At 31.4% G+C, this 15,049-nt stretch overlaps 2 protein-coding genes across 2 annotated transcripts in view; both read right to left on the reverse strand.

The window, feature by feature from the left end:
• Positions 1-59: 59 nt before the first annotated feature.
• LOC141455324 (serine/threonine-protein kinase Nek7-like) lies at positions 60-7,006 on the reverse strand. The gene is made up of 5 exons (XM_074130272.1): positions 6,758-7,006; positions 2,868-3,087; positions 2,280-2,482; positions 1,219-1,332; positions 60-378 (listed from the first exon to the last, which is right to left on the reverse strand). Exons 1-5 carry the CDS (start codon positions 6,920-6,922, stop codon positions 256-258), a joined length of 825 nt encoding a protein of 274 aa, XP_073986373.1. The 5' UTR covers positions 6,923-7,006; the 3' UTR covers positions 60-255.
• A 1,521-nt stretch (positions 7,007-8,527) lies between these two features.
• Positions 8,528-15,049, reverse strand: part of Pka-C3 (Protein kinase, cAMP-dependent, catalytic subunit 3) — a 29,789-nt gene continuing 23,267 nt past the window's right edge. The window contains exons 4-8 of the mRNA XM_074130273.1: positions 13,212-13,365; positions 12,945-13,036; positions 12,015-12,196; positions 11,028-11,105; positions 8,528-8,807 (exon numbers count right to left, since the gene is read on the reverse strand). Of these exons, the coding sequence (XP_073986374.1) occupies positions 8,682-8,807; positions 11,028-11,105; positions 12,015-12,196; positions 12,945-13,036; positions 13,212-13,365 (632 nt within the window). The 3' untranslated portion in view covers positions 8,528-8,681. The remainder of the gene's footprint in view (positions 8,808-11,027; positions 11,106-12,014; positions 12,197-12,944; positions 13,037-13,211; positions 13,366-15,049) is intronic.

Here is a 15,049-nt window from a genome sequence, read left to right on the forward strand (position 1 = left end):
AATTTTCCACAATCAATAGAAAAATAATTTTCAATTTTCAGGTAAAGTGAATAAAAAAATTTAAATACGATCGGAATATATTATGTGAATTAACAATAATTAAAAGTTGGTGCTTTTTAAATATGCATACAGAAATCTACCCGTAACAAAATGAAAGTAAATTTTTATTATTTGGCAGTTTCACCTCACAACTGTTGTGGCTCAAAACAGTACTTCGTACAAATAATGTGGAAGAGCAACTATTCAAACAGTATTTCATCTGAACGAAAGAGACCCATCCGCGTTAGCTGTCATGCCTAACGCAATACCGTATATGTTCGATATGTCTGGCCTGTCCGATGGATTAGGTTCAAGGCACTTATATATGAGTCCTCTTATCTGAAACATTTAAAAACAAATAAATATGTATAAAAAGAAGAATTTAAATAAATCTACCCTACTAATCAACTTGGAAAACTTTTCTTTATTAAATATTTGTTTACTGGTTGGTTCAGAAGTTAGCAATTCAAAAACTGTATTTTTGAAGCTTCTTTCTGGATATTTGTGCGCACTTAGCCTCGAACAAATACAAATTCAAAATATTGACAATTTTCTTTGAATCAAATATTGCATAGATTAAAAAAGAAATAAAATAAGAATATTTGCACACTTGAAAATAGATTACCTTTCGTTTAAAGTTAAAAATTAAACTGGGTTACTCCAAAATAGTTTAAATATATATGTATTATATAAATTATTCAATCTGATATTTCAAGGATAAAGATATGGAATTCTTTATTGTATAGTACTGAAGGACAATCGTTTGAGCTCTTCGAAGAAACGCGAAAAACAGAAGCTAAAAGGAAAACTTAGTCAGTAATGCAGGATAATAGTTTATTTCTTTCAACTTGATGACTAATTCTCACATGTGGTTTATGCAAGAGAGACTTGTACTTTGGCCAATCCAACAGACCAACAGGAGTGTAAAAACCAGGCAGTTTCTGTTAAGGAAAAACGATGTAGTCGTTGTTTCCGTTGTCATGACTTACTTAATACTTTAAAAAGCTAAGTTTTTTCTCCATTTCAATTTCAATGAAAATTTCTATCATTTCATTTTCTTTCTATCAAAATGTGACATCTAGCAGTTGCCACTCTTAATTTTTCAAAATTGACCTTCGAAGTCCCATAAATGTTAACCTTCGAAAATAATTACGATTAATAAATACAAAAATTAAAAACCTCTTTGCTGAAGATATTTGAAGGAAGCGGTGGATAATCTCCTCGTTCGATTTTCTTAGTCAGTGAATATAGATTGAGGCGATTTTCAAAAAATGGGGACTGCAATGCGCACATCTGTAAATAACAAGAAATCTTAAAATAGTTACTCTCAAAAAGGATATGAAATTAAATAAACATTTCATGTGACCATATTCAACAAAAACCTAACTCATCACCAAGGATGCAGCACAGAAGTTTAACAATAAAATCATGCTTTTCCTAGGCATTTTTTACTTTTCTTGCTATCAGTAAAGTATATGTTGCAAGTATTTACAGGGTCAAATTTTTGATTTTCAAAGTTTTCATCAAAAATATTCCTATTAATTTAACTTAGTCTGAAAAAGAGGTTCTGAGATCTGGAAATGTACGGATGTAAGCAAGTACTGTAGCTCAAAATGAAAACCCAGAGAACTCAATTTTTTTGAATTTTAAGGCGCGTCAAAATTGAGGTCATTGGCGCCCGTAGCTTTTTTAAGCGCATTGCCGGTCTTCTCGTTACAGACATCAATGTCTATCACTGGAGAGGGAGCTGTAAGACGCTCCTAGGAAGAGAAAATCTTAGGGCGAGCAGCTTGATTCGAACCCGGGATCTCCCGTTGGAATCTAGCTTTCGCTAACCACTCAGTTGTAATAATAATAATAATAATAGTTTCGCCCGAAGTGTTCAGATACCTATTACACACGTTAAAAAAGTAGTCATCTATGCCAGCAGAAGACTGTACGAAGAAGAATTGAGAAAAATTTAATTTCGGAACTTGAAACTATGTTCAAGTTATTGCACCGAGAATTGAATTATGGGAATGTAGTGAGGAGTATGTTTCCAGATTTGTTTACAAAAGCTGAATCAATTATATTTCATCGCGTTCTTGTTACAACTCAAGAAATTCGCATCCAAATACTTCAGCGTTACGTACATATTGTTTTTTGAAACGGGATAGAAATGCTGTGTATTTTTAAGATGGAGAAATAAAAATGCAAGATCGCCTACTCTCTCTCTCTAAAAAAAAGTTAAAATTCTTTACCTCATAAAGCAAGCAACCCAAAGACCAAATATCACTGCTAAACGTGTACGCTTCTTCATGAAGACGCTCCGGAGACATGTAGTACGGTGTACCCACTAAAGATTGGGCTGCCATAGTTTTTGCGCTGAAAAATCTTCCTAAGCCTAGGTCACCCAACTTCACAATTCCTTCTTTTGTGACAAAAACATTAGCAGGCTTGATATCTAAAAAAATGTGCCACTAGTTTAGTTTATTAGGTCTTCATTCCGCTTTCATTCAATTAATAATTCTTTTTCTAAATGGATCAATTTCTAACTGATCCACTGGATCATTAAATGGTCATTCCATTAAAATCAATAAGATGTGTATTTCGATCAGAGTAATTCCTATACTACGCCAGAAATCAAAGTTAGATATTTTTGTATTTCACTTTTGATTTGCTGCCTTGTCTTGTAGTAATATAGTAATAGCGTTTATCCAGAACTGTTTTTCAATGGTGTCATCAATGAGTTAAATAGACTGCTCTAATGGTAATAATAATAATAATAATAATAAATCATTTTTTCTAACGCTAAAATACTTGATGAGAATAAAAGTAGAATAATTTACCTCTGTGCAATATTCTTTTTGAATGCATATGATGAATACCACTGGCAATCTGTACAAAATACTTCCATATCGTTCGTTCAGGAATGAGCAATCGTTGTTTCTTAAAGTACTTTATCATTCTACTAAGATCACCGGCATCCGCAAGTTCAAGTACTATAGTTAATTCATCTCCATCAATGTACGATGATAAGTATTTGATTATATTCGGATGATCAAGTTGCTAGCAAGATATTGGAATGCCAACATTAAAGTAATTATATAGTGTTAAAGATGGCAATGATTATGTAACAATTTAGAAAAGCTTCTGTTCAAAACTAGAGGAGAATTACTCATTTTAAAACTAATTTTGCAATAGCAATTCCAAATTCAGGCTACTCTATGTGTACAATCCACCTTTGTCTTAGTTATTAAGTATGAAGAAGTTTACATACATATATAAAATATATGAAGATGTATATTCTAATCAAACTAGACTAAAATTCCTTATTTTTCTATTAAACAATCTTAACAATCTTGCAATCGTGACTTCTAATTTGAACTATACTGTGTGTACGATCCACGTCTGGCTAATTTTTTAATACACTGAAGCAGAAATCTCTATGTTTCTAATAAAAATAGTCAATTCTTTATTTTGCCTTTTATTTTGGACACGTAACTTCAAATTTCGACAATTGTCTTAATTGTTATTTCACTGAAGCAGAAATCTCAATACTTTCAATCACACTAGACGAGAAATCCATACTTTTCCTTTACTTCTGCAATCGTAACATAACTTTCGAGCTACCCTTGGAGTACAATCAACAATTGGCTTAATTATTCAAACAATAAAGTAGAAATATCAATGCTTCCAGTCAAACCAGATGAGAACTCCTTATTTTTTCATTACTTTTTCAGTCGTAACTTGTAATTAAAGGCTACCCTGTTTGTACAATCCAACTTTGACTTATCTATCAATACACTGAAGCAGAAATCAAATACTTTGTTCAAAATTAGACTAGAATTACTTATTTTTTAAATTATTTTGTAATGATGATTCGAAATTCATAGTGCAAATAGGGTATTCCGAATTTGAAGTTACGATTGCAGAATTAATGATAAAATTATTAATTCTCGTGTGAATTGCAGAATTGCTTTTCATAGCTTAGGGCTCCCTTACCGCAAGAAAGAAAGTGTGAAGGAAATCTATACATTTAAAAATCAAAATAGAAGTAGATTTAAATTCTTCGAACTCTATCATTTGACATGTTTGAGAACAACAACTCAGAAATTAAAACTGTCCGGTAGGACAGTTGTATAAGGATTGATCGTCAAAAAGTGCACGAAAAAGCGTAACGTTAAAAAACACCTAACTTTGACAATTTTTTTCTCTTTTTCTATAAAAGATAAAATTCCCAAATTTTCTTTAAAATATAGGGCAAACCCTCCTTTATAACTGTAATTTTTTTGCGACCCCCCAGACCTAATAGATTTCGAGAAAAAAGTTGCCGAAAATGAGCAAAAACGGCATTTTCAGAAATTGTTGTTGTTCTTCTTCTTCTTCTTGTTGTTGTTGTTACCTTTTTTGTAAACTACGTAGCGCCTAAACGCGAGAACCGATTTTCATGAATGAGGTGTCATTCGATTCGGAATTTTATGTAGATGTGCCTTTTGGGGGTCTCGACGCTGTACACCGAATTAGAGAGGAGTTAGCCCCCTTTATGTAAGGCCCCCTTCAAAATTATTATTACTAATTACTCTGTAAATCTTAGCCCGATTTTGATAAAATTTGGTAGGATGATAGAGTTAGGGCTCCCCTACGTAACATTAAAGCGGCGATCTGCTCTTACACTAGTTAAGGGGAAGTATAGCAATCGTTTCAAATTATCGACAAGTGAACTGATTTTCATGAATGAAGTGTCATTCGAATCGAAATTTTGTACAGATTTGCACTTTAAAAGTCTCGTCGCTACGCCTCATATGGAGGGGAGTTTGCCCCACCCAAGTATGGCCGTTTCTAAAACTATTATTACCAATATTTCTATAACGCTTTGTCCGATTTTGATAAAATTTAGCACGAAGAAGTGATTAAAGCTCCTCTACATGACTGTGAAGTGCCATCATGCTCTTACACCTACTAAGAGGAAGTACTGAAATCGTTAAAATTATCAATGGGTGAACCTATTTACATTAATGAATTGTCGTTCGATTCAAAATCTTTGCCTCTTTGCCTTTTAGAGAGAAATACTGTAATCGCCCATTTATTTTTCTTACTCCTCTTAAAAGGAAGGTCTGAAATCGCAGTTTAAATTTGCTTTTTACGTACAAATACCTTCCTATTTTATATAAAAAGGCTTTCTCAAAAAAATTGTTATTGAGGATGGTTTGGGGACCGCAACTATAATCATTCTTTAAAAAGATCTCTCCAGTGGTAGTTACGGTTCCTACTTAACACCTTATCAGGTTATAATGATAGAATTGCTTATTCCAAATTTAAAAAAAACAGTAAAGCAGATATGTAACTTAGCAAAATAGACAAAAATGAAAATCTATCCAAAAGGTACAAAAATCTCCTTAACAAAAACTTACAGTTTAAAAAGTTAAGTATAAGGGTTGATTAAACGCCAAAAGGTACACAAATCAGCAAGTACCCAACATTTCATTCAAGCTTAGTTGATATAATTTAAGTAATTTTGCTGCATTAACTTTTCCTTCACATTTTTTAGAATTTATTAGATGTCACAGACCCTTATGCTGGCCATTTTCATCTACAAAAAATTTGTTCAAGTAGCACTGTAGATTGACTGTAATATCTATTAATCTATAATAATCAAACTATTAATTACAGGTTAAAAAGAAAACGTTATAAAAAATAAAAAAAATTACGAGGCTACAAAATTTAAAAACTTTTTTAAAAAAATGCTTACACCAACATACATCAATGATTTCGATTATTTTATTTTTAATAAAAATCGTCTGTTTAAGTTTATTCTTCGATTAAAGTAATTGTTATTTTATGTAGTAGTCAAACGTTTATAATAATAGGTAATAATTATCTGGCTTTATCGCAAATAATATAGTTTTCTTCAATCACACTCTCAATGTAGCTGTTCTTCTCACAATGTTATATGTATGTTATGTAATATAAAATAAATAAGTATTGCATACTTTTAGGACAGCTAATTATTCCAGTATTTTACTGTAAGTAAAATTAAATTACAATTGAGAAATGAATAATTGTTGTTGAATAATCTACTTGTTATTAACTGTGTGTTATTTGTGCTCACGAATATTTCGGTAAGACGAATTCAAGTCTGAAATATTGTTTTAAATCCTCCGTGATTCAAATTTAAACAGCAGCCGACTCTAACTTTGTCTTTTTCTACTTTAACATGCATGTATAAGATGTGACAACTTCAGAATAAAGGGCATATTAAGGATAAATCAGAAGAATAATTTGGAATAGAGTTAAAATAAAGTACCTATTTAAAAACGAAGATATAATATACATTTTATCATAATTATAACCAAATAATATTATGAACGAACTGGCCAGCATAAGGGTCTGTGACATCTAATAAATTCTAAAAAATGTGAAGGAAAAGTTAATGCAGCAAAATTACTTAAATTATATCAACTAAGCTTGAATGAAATGTTGGGTACTTGCTGATTTGTGTACCTTTTGGCGTTTAATCAACCCTTATACTTAACTTTTTAAACTGTAAGTTTTTGTTAAGGAGATATACTTTAAGACACAAACCGACATCTTAAAAGCATAAAACAGCGTTTACGCTGTATCCATCGGTGATCATAAATTTGTTTCTAATTTACTAAATATGCCTGCTCCTCTTTAAATCGTAATAAAAATAAAAAATATAACATATTTGAATCTATTTATAAATTTAAAACAAAACCTGCAACAGATTTATTTCCTTGAGACAGTCAGCTCTGGCTTTTGGACTGGACATGCTGGGAATATGAATTTTTTTTAGCGCAACGCGTTTATTATCAGAAGTACTTTTAGCACTACACACAATGCTGAACTGCCCGCGACCAAGTACTCCTTCCACTTCATACATGTTTAAAGCAGCAGTTATAAGCAGTGAATGGCTGTCACCTGCTTCAATAACACAACACCCTTCATTTCATCATATTGATCAACAAAATCGCAAATGCGTGCCCTTTGACCAATCAATATCTATACATTTATTTAATTTAGTCATGCAATATTTGTAAATATATTGATCAAATGAATAATAGATGCCAACTTTACAAATTATTTCAATATTATTAAATTTTAAAATTAATGAAATAAAGAAAGAAAATAAAGCAGTACTAATACTGTTTTTTAGTAGCATTGAAAAACGTGAACATCGACGTCTTTGAGTTTCCTACAATGTTTTTTAAACCAGATTTTGGTGCATTTACAAATGAAATATGCCAGGTATACACAAAGTGATATAACATTTCTTCATAGGTCATGATGTAGTCTTGATTTCAATATTCTTAAAGCTGTAATGGTAGTGAGATGTGGATGGCTGTGTTGAAGTGTTTAGGAAGAAGTCTTTTAGCATTCTGAGAATTCAAAGTTCTCTGGGTACCTGATAATTCATGGGCATCCAGTGCAATTCTTAGTTCTTTGTTTTAAAAAGACTATAGTTGAATTGTCAGGGTGGTGGTAGCTGTAATCTAATAACTGGGTTGATGAATGTTTAAAGATACTAAGAAATAAGCAAGATACTAATAAGTATAAGAAGTATAGTGCAAGAATGTTGCTGTTAATCAGTGGGTTTCTGTTCAGTAGAGTGAATGCTTGTTGTGGTTTTGTATTGTTGTGAAGTCCCCCAGTGGGTTCAGTGTTCAGGATTACTCCCAACTAGTGCATTCCCAGGTCCTTTTGCTTTCAGAGAATTTTTTAGTTGTTGAGCTTTAATGGGCGAAAGCTTTCATTCTATTGCGGGGCTTGGCCGCAGATCATCTTTGGGAGTAATTTGTATGTTTTTTGTAGTTTCGTAATGCATTGTCATTGTCTTTGTTAAGAGAAGCTATCATAGCGTATGTGGATAATGTCGTAGATTCAGTTATGCCTGAGCGGTAAAGTTTGAAAAGTAAGGGACTCATGAACTACCACCTGGAATCGTCTTGCGAGAATGTGTCGTCAAGTACTAAAAGTATTATTGAGTCAAAGTGTGAATACTCTCTTATAAGATTTTATAATTTTAATAGAAGAAGGCGTTTAACTTTCTCAGAACAAGCAGTCTGAGAGTCAAACTGTGTCAAATGCGGCCATTACAACAAGAAACACTGCTGCAGTGTACTTTTCTTATGTGTTTTAATTGACTTCAATTTAAATTGAGCCTTTACCATTAACAGTAGCTGCAACAGGGAGTTAAGAAATCTAGAAGTGTCACCGAGTAAAAAAAAATTTCAATCTCTAAGAATTTATTTCATTGGTAAGCACCTAATTTTGTATTGGATTAACATTATATTAGCTAGAGTAGTAAATATTTAAAATAAATAAAAAATGTAATCCAACATAGAGTTCGAAATGTAATCGTCATTTATATTTATAAATTTTTATTTATAATGTGGCTGAAAGTTTCTACAGCATGAATGGTTCTAATAAATGTTGACCAATGGAGTTCGGACTTCACGATAATAACAAATACCAAGTGAAAAACTAATGAAAGAAAAGACAACGAAAAATTCTTTATTTCTACTTCTTACATAAATTAATCGAGTTTGACAAAATAAAATAATTATGTATAAAATAAAGCGATACCTATTTACAAAAATATCGAGGGAATTTAATTTAAGGAGTCCGGTGGCAGTGAACAGTCAAAAATCAGCGAATAAATTTTCTTCATTTTCCCCTACAGCTGGAGCAGCTTTCCACTCGGCTTCAGGATAATTATCGAAGTTTCTAGTATCTCCTTCAAACCGGACACATGGCACTATTGGAGGCTAAACAATAAAATAAAATAAGATAAAATTATTATGTTTGTAATAAATCCTAAGATAGTTTTTCTTTTTTTGCAGGCAGACTTTTAAGAAGAAAAAAATGGATACCTACCTAATAATGACAAAATATTTAAGAATAAATTGCAACATTGCAACTGCTTTTATAAAAGCTTAAAATAGATATCGATTGACCAATTATCGTTTGATTTTCTTTTTTTGAGTTTCTCTTCTAATTTTCATGTTTAGATGATAATCTTTCATCGATCTATAGATGACGATATTATTAGTTAGAAAATAAAGTAGAAGGATATTAAACTATTTCTAGTATTTGATAATCAGGTGAATAAGAATGTGCCATTTGAAAGTGAGTCCGCAGTTAAAAAGATTGTTTGCCATAAAAGTTCCTTTTGGTTCTTTTTTTAAAAAATATTGTAGGCTCAAAGTGTAAGTGAATCTACAACCAGAAGTCAAGGAGAAGAACCTTGCGTTGTTAGAAAGAAAAGTCTCTAGTCACGAAGCTGGGAATATGTCCTCTTGTAAACTTTTGACCACTCGAAGCCACTACAAATAATTACAGAATAACAGCCAAGGTCGACATGAGGTATATTGATAAAGTATATGTAATAACTACAATGATTGATTTTAATTTTGATGAAAGTAAGATTTCATTTGTCCTAATAGAAGACGGGGTGTAATCCAGATTACAGAATATGATGCCCAAGAAAATAAGTGGCCTAACATTTTACAATAAATTAATGAGCTTCTTCAAGTGAAGTGTAATGAAATGAGATTGGGTACCAACAAATTTCGAATATAAGAACTGTAACTGGGACGAAAGAGATGATTCCTACATGGCTTTGAGAATTTTATGAATAAAGATAACCGTCACCTGCCTATCCTTTTCAAATCTATAAATATCTACACTATCTAAGTATATTGGCCGTTTATTAAAAAAGAGAATTAACTCATTTCCTCCAAGACTGATTTTCAGAAAAAGAAATATGCATATCCAAACTAAGCCAAAATGTTGTTGCCAACATAAAATTGATGGAATCATGAAAGTTACCTAATCATAAGAGAGAGAATAAGCTGAGTTAGTCGGATGAAATACGAAATATAGTCTTTTTTTTTTTTTCTTAAAAAGTCTTTTTTAACTGATAATGTTACCTTGATAGTCATTTTCTAGTAAATGCTTCTCGTTACACATATGCGTACTCTTTCAAAGGGTTTATGACAGATGCCATGTTTCTACTGGCTGCACCATTATTTCTGCCTAAGATATAATGTGCATATGTTTGGTATGGTAAATCGGAACAATATGGTGTCTAACGACTATACTTTGCGGAATTATCTAATCTGGAGGAAGGATTTTGTGGCAGTGAAAGCTGTTACTGATCTTTTTGAAACCAGAATTTCGGTGTATATTCATCCAAATTTATCAACACTAAAACTTATAACTTCAATCACCTTGAAGAGGTTTTGTAGTCCTTTCAACATTCCAATAATACTGCTGATGACTGAGTAACTATCCGATATACTGCAGTTATTTAGTTGCACTTGTAAGAAATAAAGTGACCTTACAACTCGATCGATCATAGACAAAAAAAGGGAAGGAAAAATCACAATAATAACACAACCTCTGTAAATATGTGCCTTCCAAACTATAATTCCTTGAAAATACGAATAAAAGAGTACTTAAGTACTTTAATGAGCAATGTAAGAGGAAGGGTAGAAAGGCTCTCAAAGCCATAGTCAAATTAATAATATAAGAAAGGGAAAGTGGTGAACAAAAAAAAAGTTTATTTACAGTTAACGATAAAATGAAATTATTTTTGCACTACTTATTGTATGATTGTAGAGAAGGAAATAAAGAGTGCTGGAACATAGTATTAAATTTACACTTGTAGATTGTAAACATTTGACAAAATATCTACTTTATGCACTAACTTACTAAACTTGGGCCAAAATAATTGAACCATTTGATTTAGACAATAGCCAGTAATCGCAATTGAAGTCGCTTTTGAACAGGATAATCTGTTATTTTGTTAATATAATGCTTACATTACATTAGTATTTATAAAATTAAAATGATCAAGTACTCATAACATCAACTTTTAATAATTCATAATAATAATTATCTATCAGTTCCATTTCAATCAATTCGTTTTCTTCACTAAAAGCTGTACAAAACTGTATATCCCTATCTTTGAAGCTGTTACTTACTTTTAATTTCTTTAATATAACATCGTTCCAGTCCATTGATTTAAACCATCTATGCCTCTTCACATCTTCGGCGCCATTCTGCAATAAAAATTAAGGAAATAGAATAAATTTCTGCTTTATTTAAAGTAATGACTTTCAATAAGAAAACTTCATGTCCAACCATCGATAAGGTTTCGCAGATAGGCTTAGTTTTATCTACATAATAAGAAGAATTAAAGGACGAAGCAAAAATTTATAACATTTCTTCAAAGCTTACAATTTATAACGTGAGAATACTGCCCAAAGGCTCGGATTGAAGCACAAAAATGCTCTGAGTGCGAATGACTCAGATGTTAACATGCCTTAAACTTTAAAAAAGAGAAACCTCTGAGTTTAAAAGTAGAAACTTAGAGGAAGAGGACCAACCCATAATAGGGCCCTGCAGGTAATGCTCACATAGCTTTCTTACTGCAATTTTGATGGTTATAATTCAAACAATTTGCGTTAAACTTTGACCTTTCTTTACTAAATGCATTGTTTAATATGAATTCAGTGCAATGAAATCAAAGTAGCTGTTTCAAAACTCTTATATAATAACTTTTCTATTAATAAGAATGTTTTGTGGGTTATTTCCAATCCAAAAAATAAGGTTAGATGCCTGAAAATCTCGAAGTATTTAAGGCGCGTCAACATTTGAGATTATTGTCGGTTGCAGCTTTTTTTCAATGTACTGCTAGCCCCTGGACAGAGTCCACTCGCTACAGATAACACTATCACTATCACAGGGAGCTGCAAGAAACTGCTAGGAAAAGTTAATTTAAGGGCCAGCAGCTGGATTCGAACCCATGATCTCCCCGTTGGAATCCAGTATTCATTCACAACTCAGCTAATCCGTTCCCTTATATCAACTAATATGAAAATGGACGTGAGAAAGACAAATGAGCGTTTTAATGAGAATTGTGTATATTATTAGTATTGATTCTATTATAAAAAGCTATCTGTTGTTACCTTCATATTTCCTAACCTCTTAGTCCGATCCTGGACAAGAAGTTTCTTGATTAAATCTTTTGCGATTGGATCTAAATGATGAGACCATTCTATCTTACCAGCTAATATCTTCTCGTATATACCAAATGGATTTTTGTCGAAGAATGGTGGGTATCCAGCAAGCATTTCATATACAAGGACACCTAAAATTAATTCACAATTAATTAGTGAATATTTTATTCATGTTTTACTGCAAGTTATGTTTATTTCTGTCTATTTCCACAAGTAAATCAAACACAGGACAGAGAAATTTAAAAAAAAAATTTACCATTTGCTACTTTTGTTACAATAATAATACACAATTTATATTTTAAGGATTCAGCATTAGCTAACATTTTAAAAAGTGAACAAAAGTCTTACGTACTTATTTTAAAGTGATTATTTGATCACTTCAAAAATTGATCTAAAAAGCTACAATTTTAACATAGAAGAAGAATGCATACGAAAGAAATCGAAAAAGTATAAGAATCTGAAATGAAAATATAGAAGAAGTAGTGAAGAAGAAACGAAGTGCTTATGTGTTTCTTACAAAAGAAATAGGCACAGCCTTCCAGGTTACAGAAGTAGAAGTAGATACAGAGAGATAAGAGAAGTGAAATCAAGGATCAGGTGATTAGAAATGCTCATCAAGAAAAGTGGGACACGATTTTAGGGATAACAGGAATTATTTTCCTTGAGGAAGAGCTCTAATGTAGCTCAATACTTAATATATACAGTTAAGATATAATTAAAAGAATTAGGAAAAAGAAATAAAAAACGAGAAGTCAACTTGGAAATCTATTTCAAAAAAGCCTTTGATCCGGTTGAAGAAATAATTCATGTACTACATATAATAAGAACTTCCTTACAATATAAATAAAATAAATGAAATAAAATATTTAGCAACAGTACCTAATGCCCACCAGTCTACAGCTTTATTATGACCTTTTGATTGGATTATTTCGGGCGCAAGATATTCCGGAGTTCCGCATAATGTCCATGTTCTACAACCGGCAAAAAATAAATAAAACAAATAGCGATATTTTACATAAGCAATACAATAATTTAGGATAATGTAGACAAATCATACAAATATATACATATTAAAAAAAAAAAAAAATAACCTTTAAAATTACTAATATCTGACAAACTTATTTCAGTGAAAATAAGTTTACTGACCGATCTGTAAGTTTTTTAGCAAATCCAAAATCAGTCATTTTGAGATGACCTTCCTTATCTAGTAAGAGATTTTCTGGCTTGAGATCTCTATAAACTACAGACTGGGAATGTAAATATTCCAAAGCTACCACTATCTCGGCCGTATAAAACATACCTGAAATAATTAAAAACTTAATTTTTTATAAGGTTAAAGTATACCTTTAGGCATTTTAATCATTCTAACATAGCTTAACTTATGATTGGTTATTTAACTAATAAACAAACTTAAGTAATCATTAAACTTGACAAATAAAAATGAGTTACCAATGTTAGTAGAAGAAGTGATTTTACTGAGTTTAAAAAAAAAAATTGATCAACTTAGGAAAAAGGAAATAAACTTCCGAGTTTATGATAATCGAAGATAAAGTTGAGATTGTGTTGAATTCTAAGCATTGAAAAATAACTTGGGCCACCATGATTTGAAGTGGTAATGTTCCAACATAACTGAAAAAAATAAATATTTATACCTAACTATTTCCCACTCAAAATACACATTTCAAGATTTATAAAAGATAAATGGTTATGCTGTCAGAGCAAGATCAAATTTAGCAACTCTTGGCAGTTGTAAGTCTGATCGGTCCGTATGAATATTTCTTATTCTTGTAAATCATTTTCTTTCGGCCACCGTAATCTCAAGTGCTCACATTTTGATACAAGGTTAAATGTGCTGCTACAATTATTAGTACTTTACAACTACTGCTACTTTGAAAGGGGGAAGTAAATTCAACTATTTGCTGAGGAATCTTCAATTCTTGAATTCCAAACAATAAGAGCTCCTCTTCATATAATAAATTCTTAACCTGATGTTGTCAGCAGATGTTATTTTCAGAAAAATTACACGCCGACTTCGAAAATTCATTACTTATTTTTAGAACAAATACTGGGAATCTTCTAGGCTGTATCGTTAAGTGATACTGAAGGTGTGCAGTAACATAAGTTCCTTGCGGGTCTGGAAGGATCATCCATTTTAATTTTTCATCCTATCAAGTCAAATTGTCAAGCTTTTACTGACATCTTAAAACTCATTTCATTCACTAAGCAAGGGGTTTTTACAACCCGTATAAAATTAAGATAACATTAAACATCCACATTGAAAAAAAAAAAAAAAAAAAAACTTTGTTTATTGTCGTATTCGATAAAACCCGAGTAAAGTCTTCTATTTATTTTGGTCTTTGGCTTTCAATAATTGAAATAATTATTATTGTCAATGACCACTCCTCGCAACCAACAAATCTTCTTTAATGTTATGTTTTTGTCTGTTAGTTTTTTTGTTAATAGCTATATATATATATTTTTTTAGGGATAAACAAATTAGAGCATTTGTCGCTAGATTGTTGTGACTACTGTAAGAAAAATATAATACTGATTACTTGAGAGGCAAGAGTTCGAATCCTCGAGCAGAAGCTAACTTGCTAAGTTTGTGAAAATGAATCTTCCTTCATTTATGCAATAAATATTATGGTAATTTTATTCTTATTTCTCTCTCTTTTGTAATTTCCAGTGTAAATGGTTTGGTTTCTACCTTAATGCCCATCAGGAAATGTAGCAGTGAGGGTATGTGATTATTTAGAGCAAAAGCCGATTTAAGAAAATTTGGCTACTGCAAGTCCAAAAAAAAATTGCCGTCTGAACTAAAAGAAATGCAATAAGAGAAGGACATCAAGTGTTTTGTACCAAATTTTCACTTCAAAATCTTGAATCAATCGATCAACCGATGTTTAAAGAATTCTATCAAATCCATACTTGTAAAATGGTAATATAAGTGAACAATAAGCCTTTTTCCAGTCAAAATAAGTAAT

This window comes from Rhodnius prolixus, unplaced genomic scaffold (assembly GCF_049639745.1).
Source record: "Rhodnius prolixus isolate KJV_2025 unplaced genomic scaffold, Rpr scaffold_4, whole genome shotgun sequence".
Taxonomy (NCBI): Eukaryota; Metazoa; Arthropoda; class Insecta; order Hemiptera; family Reduviidae; genus Rhodnius; species Rhodnius prolixus.

Coding starts and splice junctions, on each gene's coding strand:
- LOC141455324 (XM_074130272.1), bottom strand. CDS start 6,922: ATGTATGAAGTGGAAGGAGTACTTGGTCGCGGGCAGTTCAGCATTGTG. Junction 1,333..2,279: donor TGGGTTGCTTGCTTTATGAG/GTAAAGAATTTT, acceptor TGTTATTTACAG/ATGTGCGCATTGCAGTCCCC. Junction 379..1,218: donor CAAATATCTTCAGCAAAGAG/GTTTTTAATTTT, acceptor TAAATGTTTCAG/ATAAGAGGACTCATATATAA.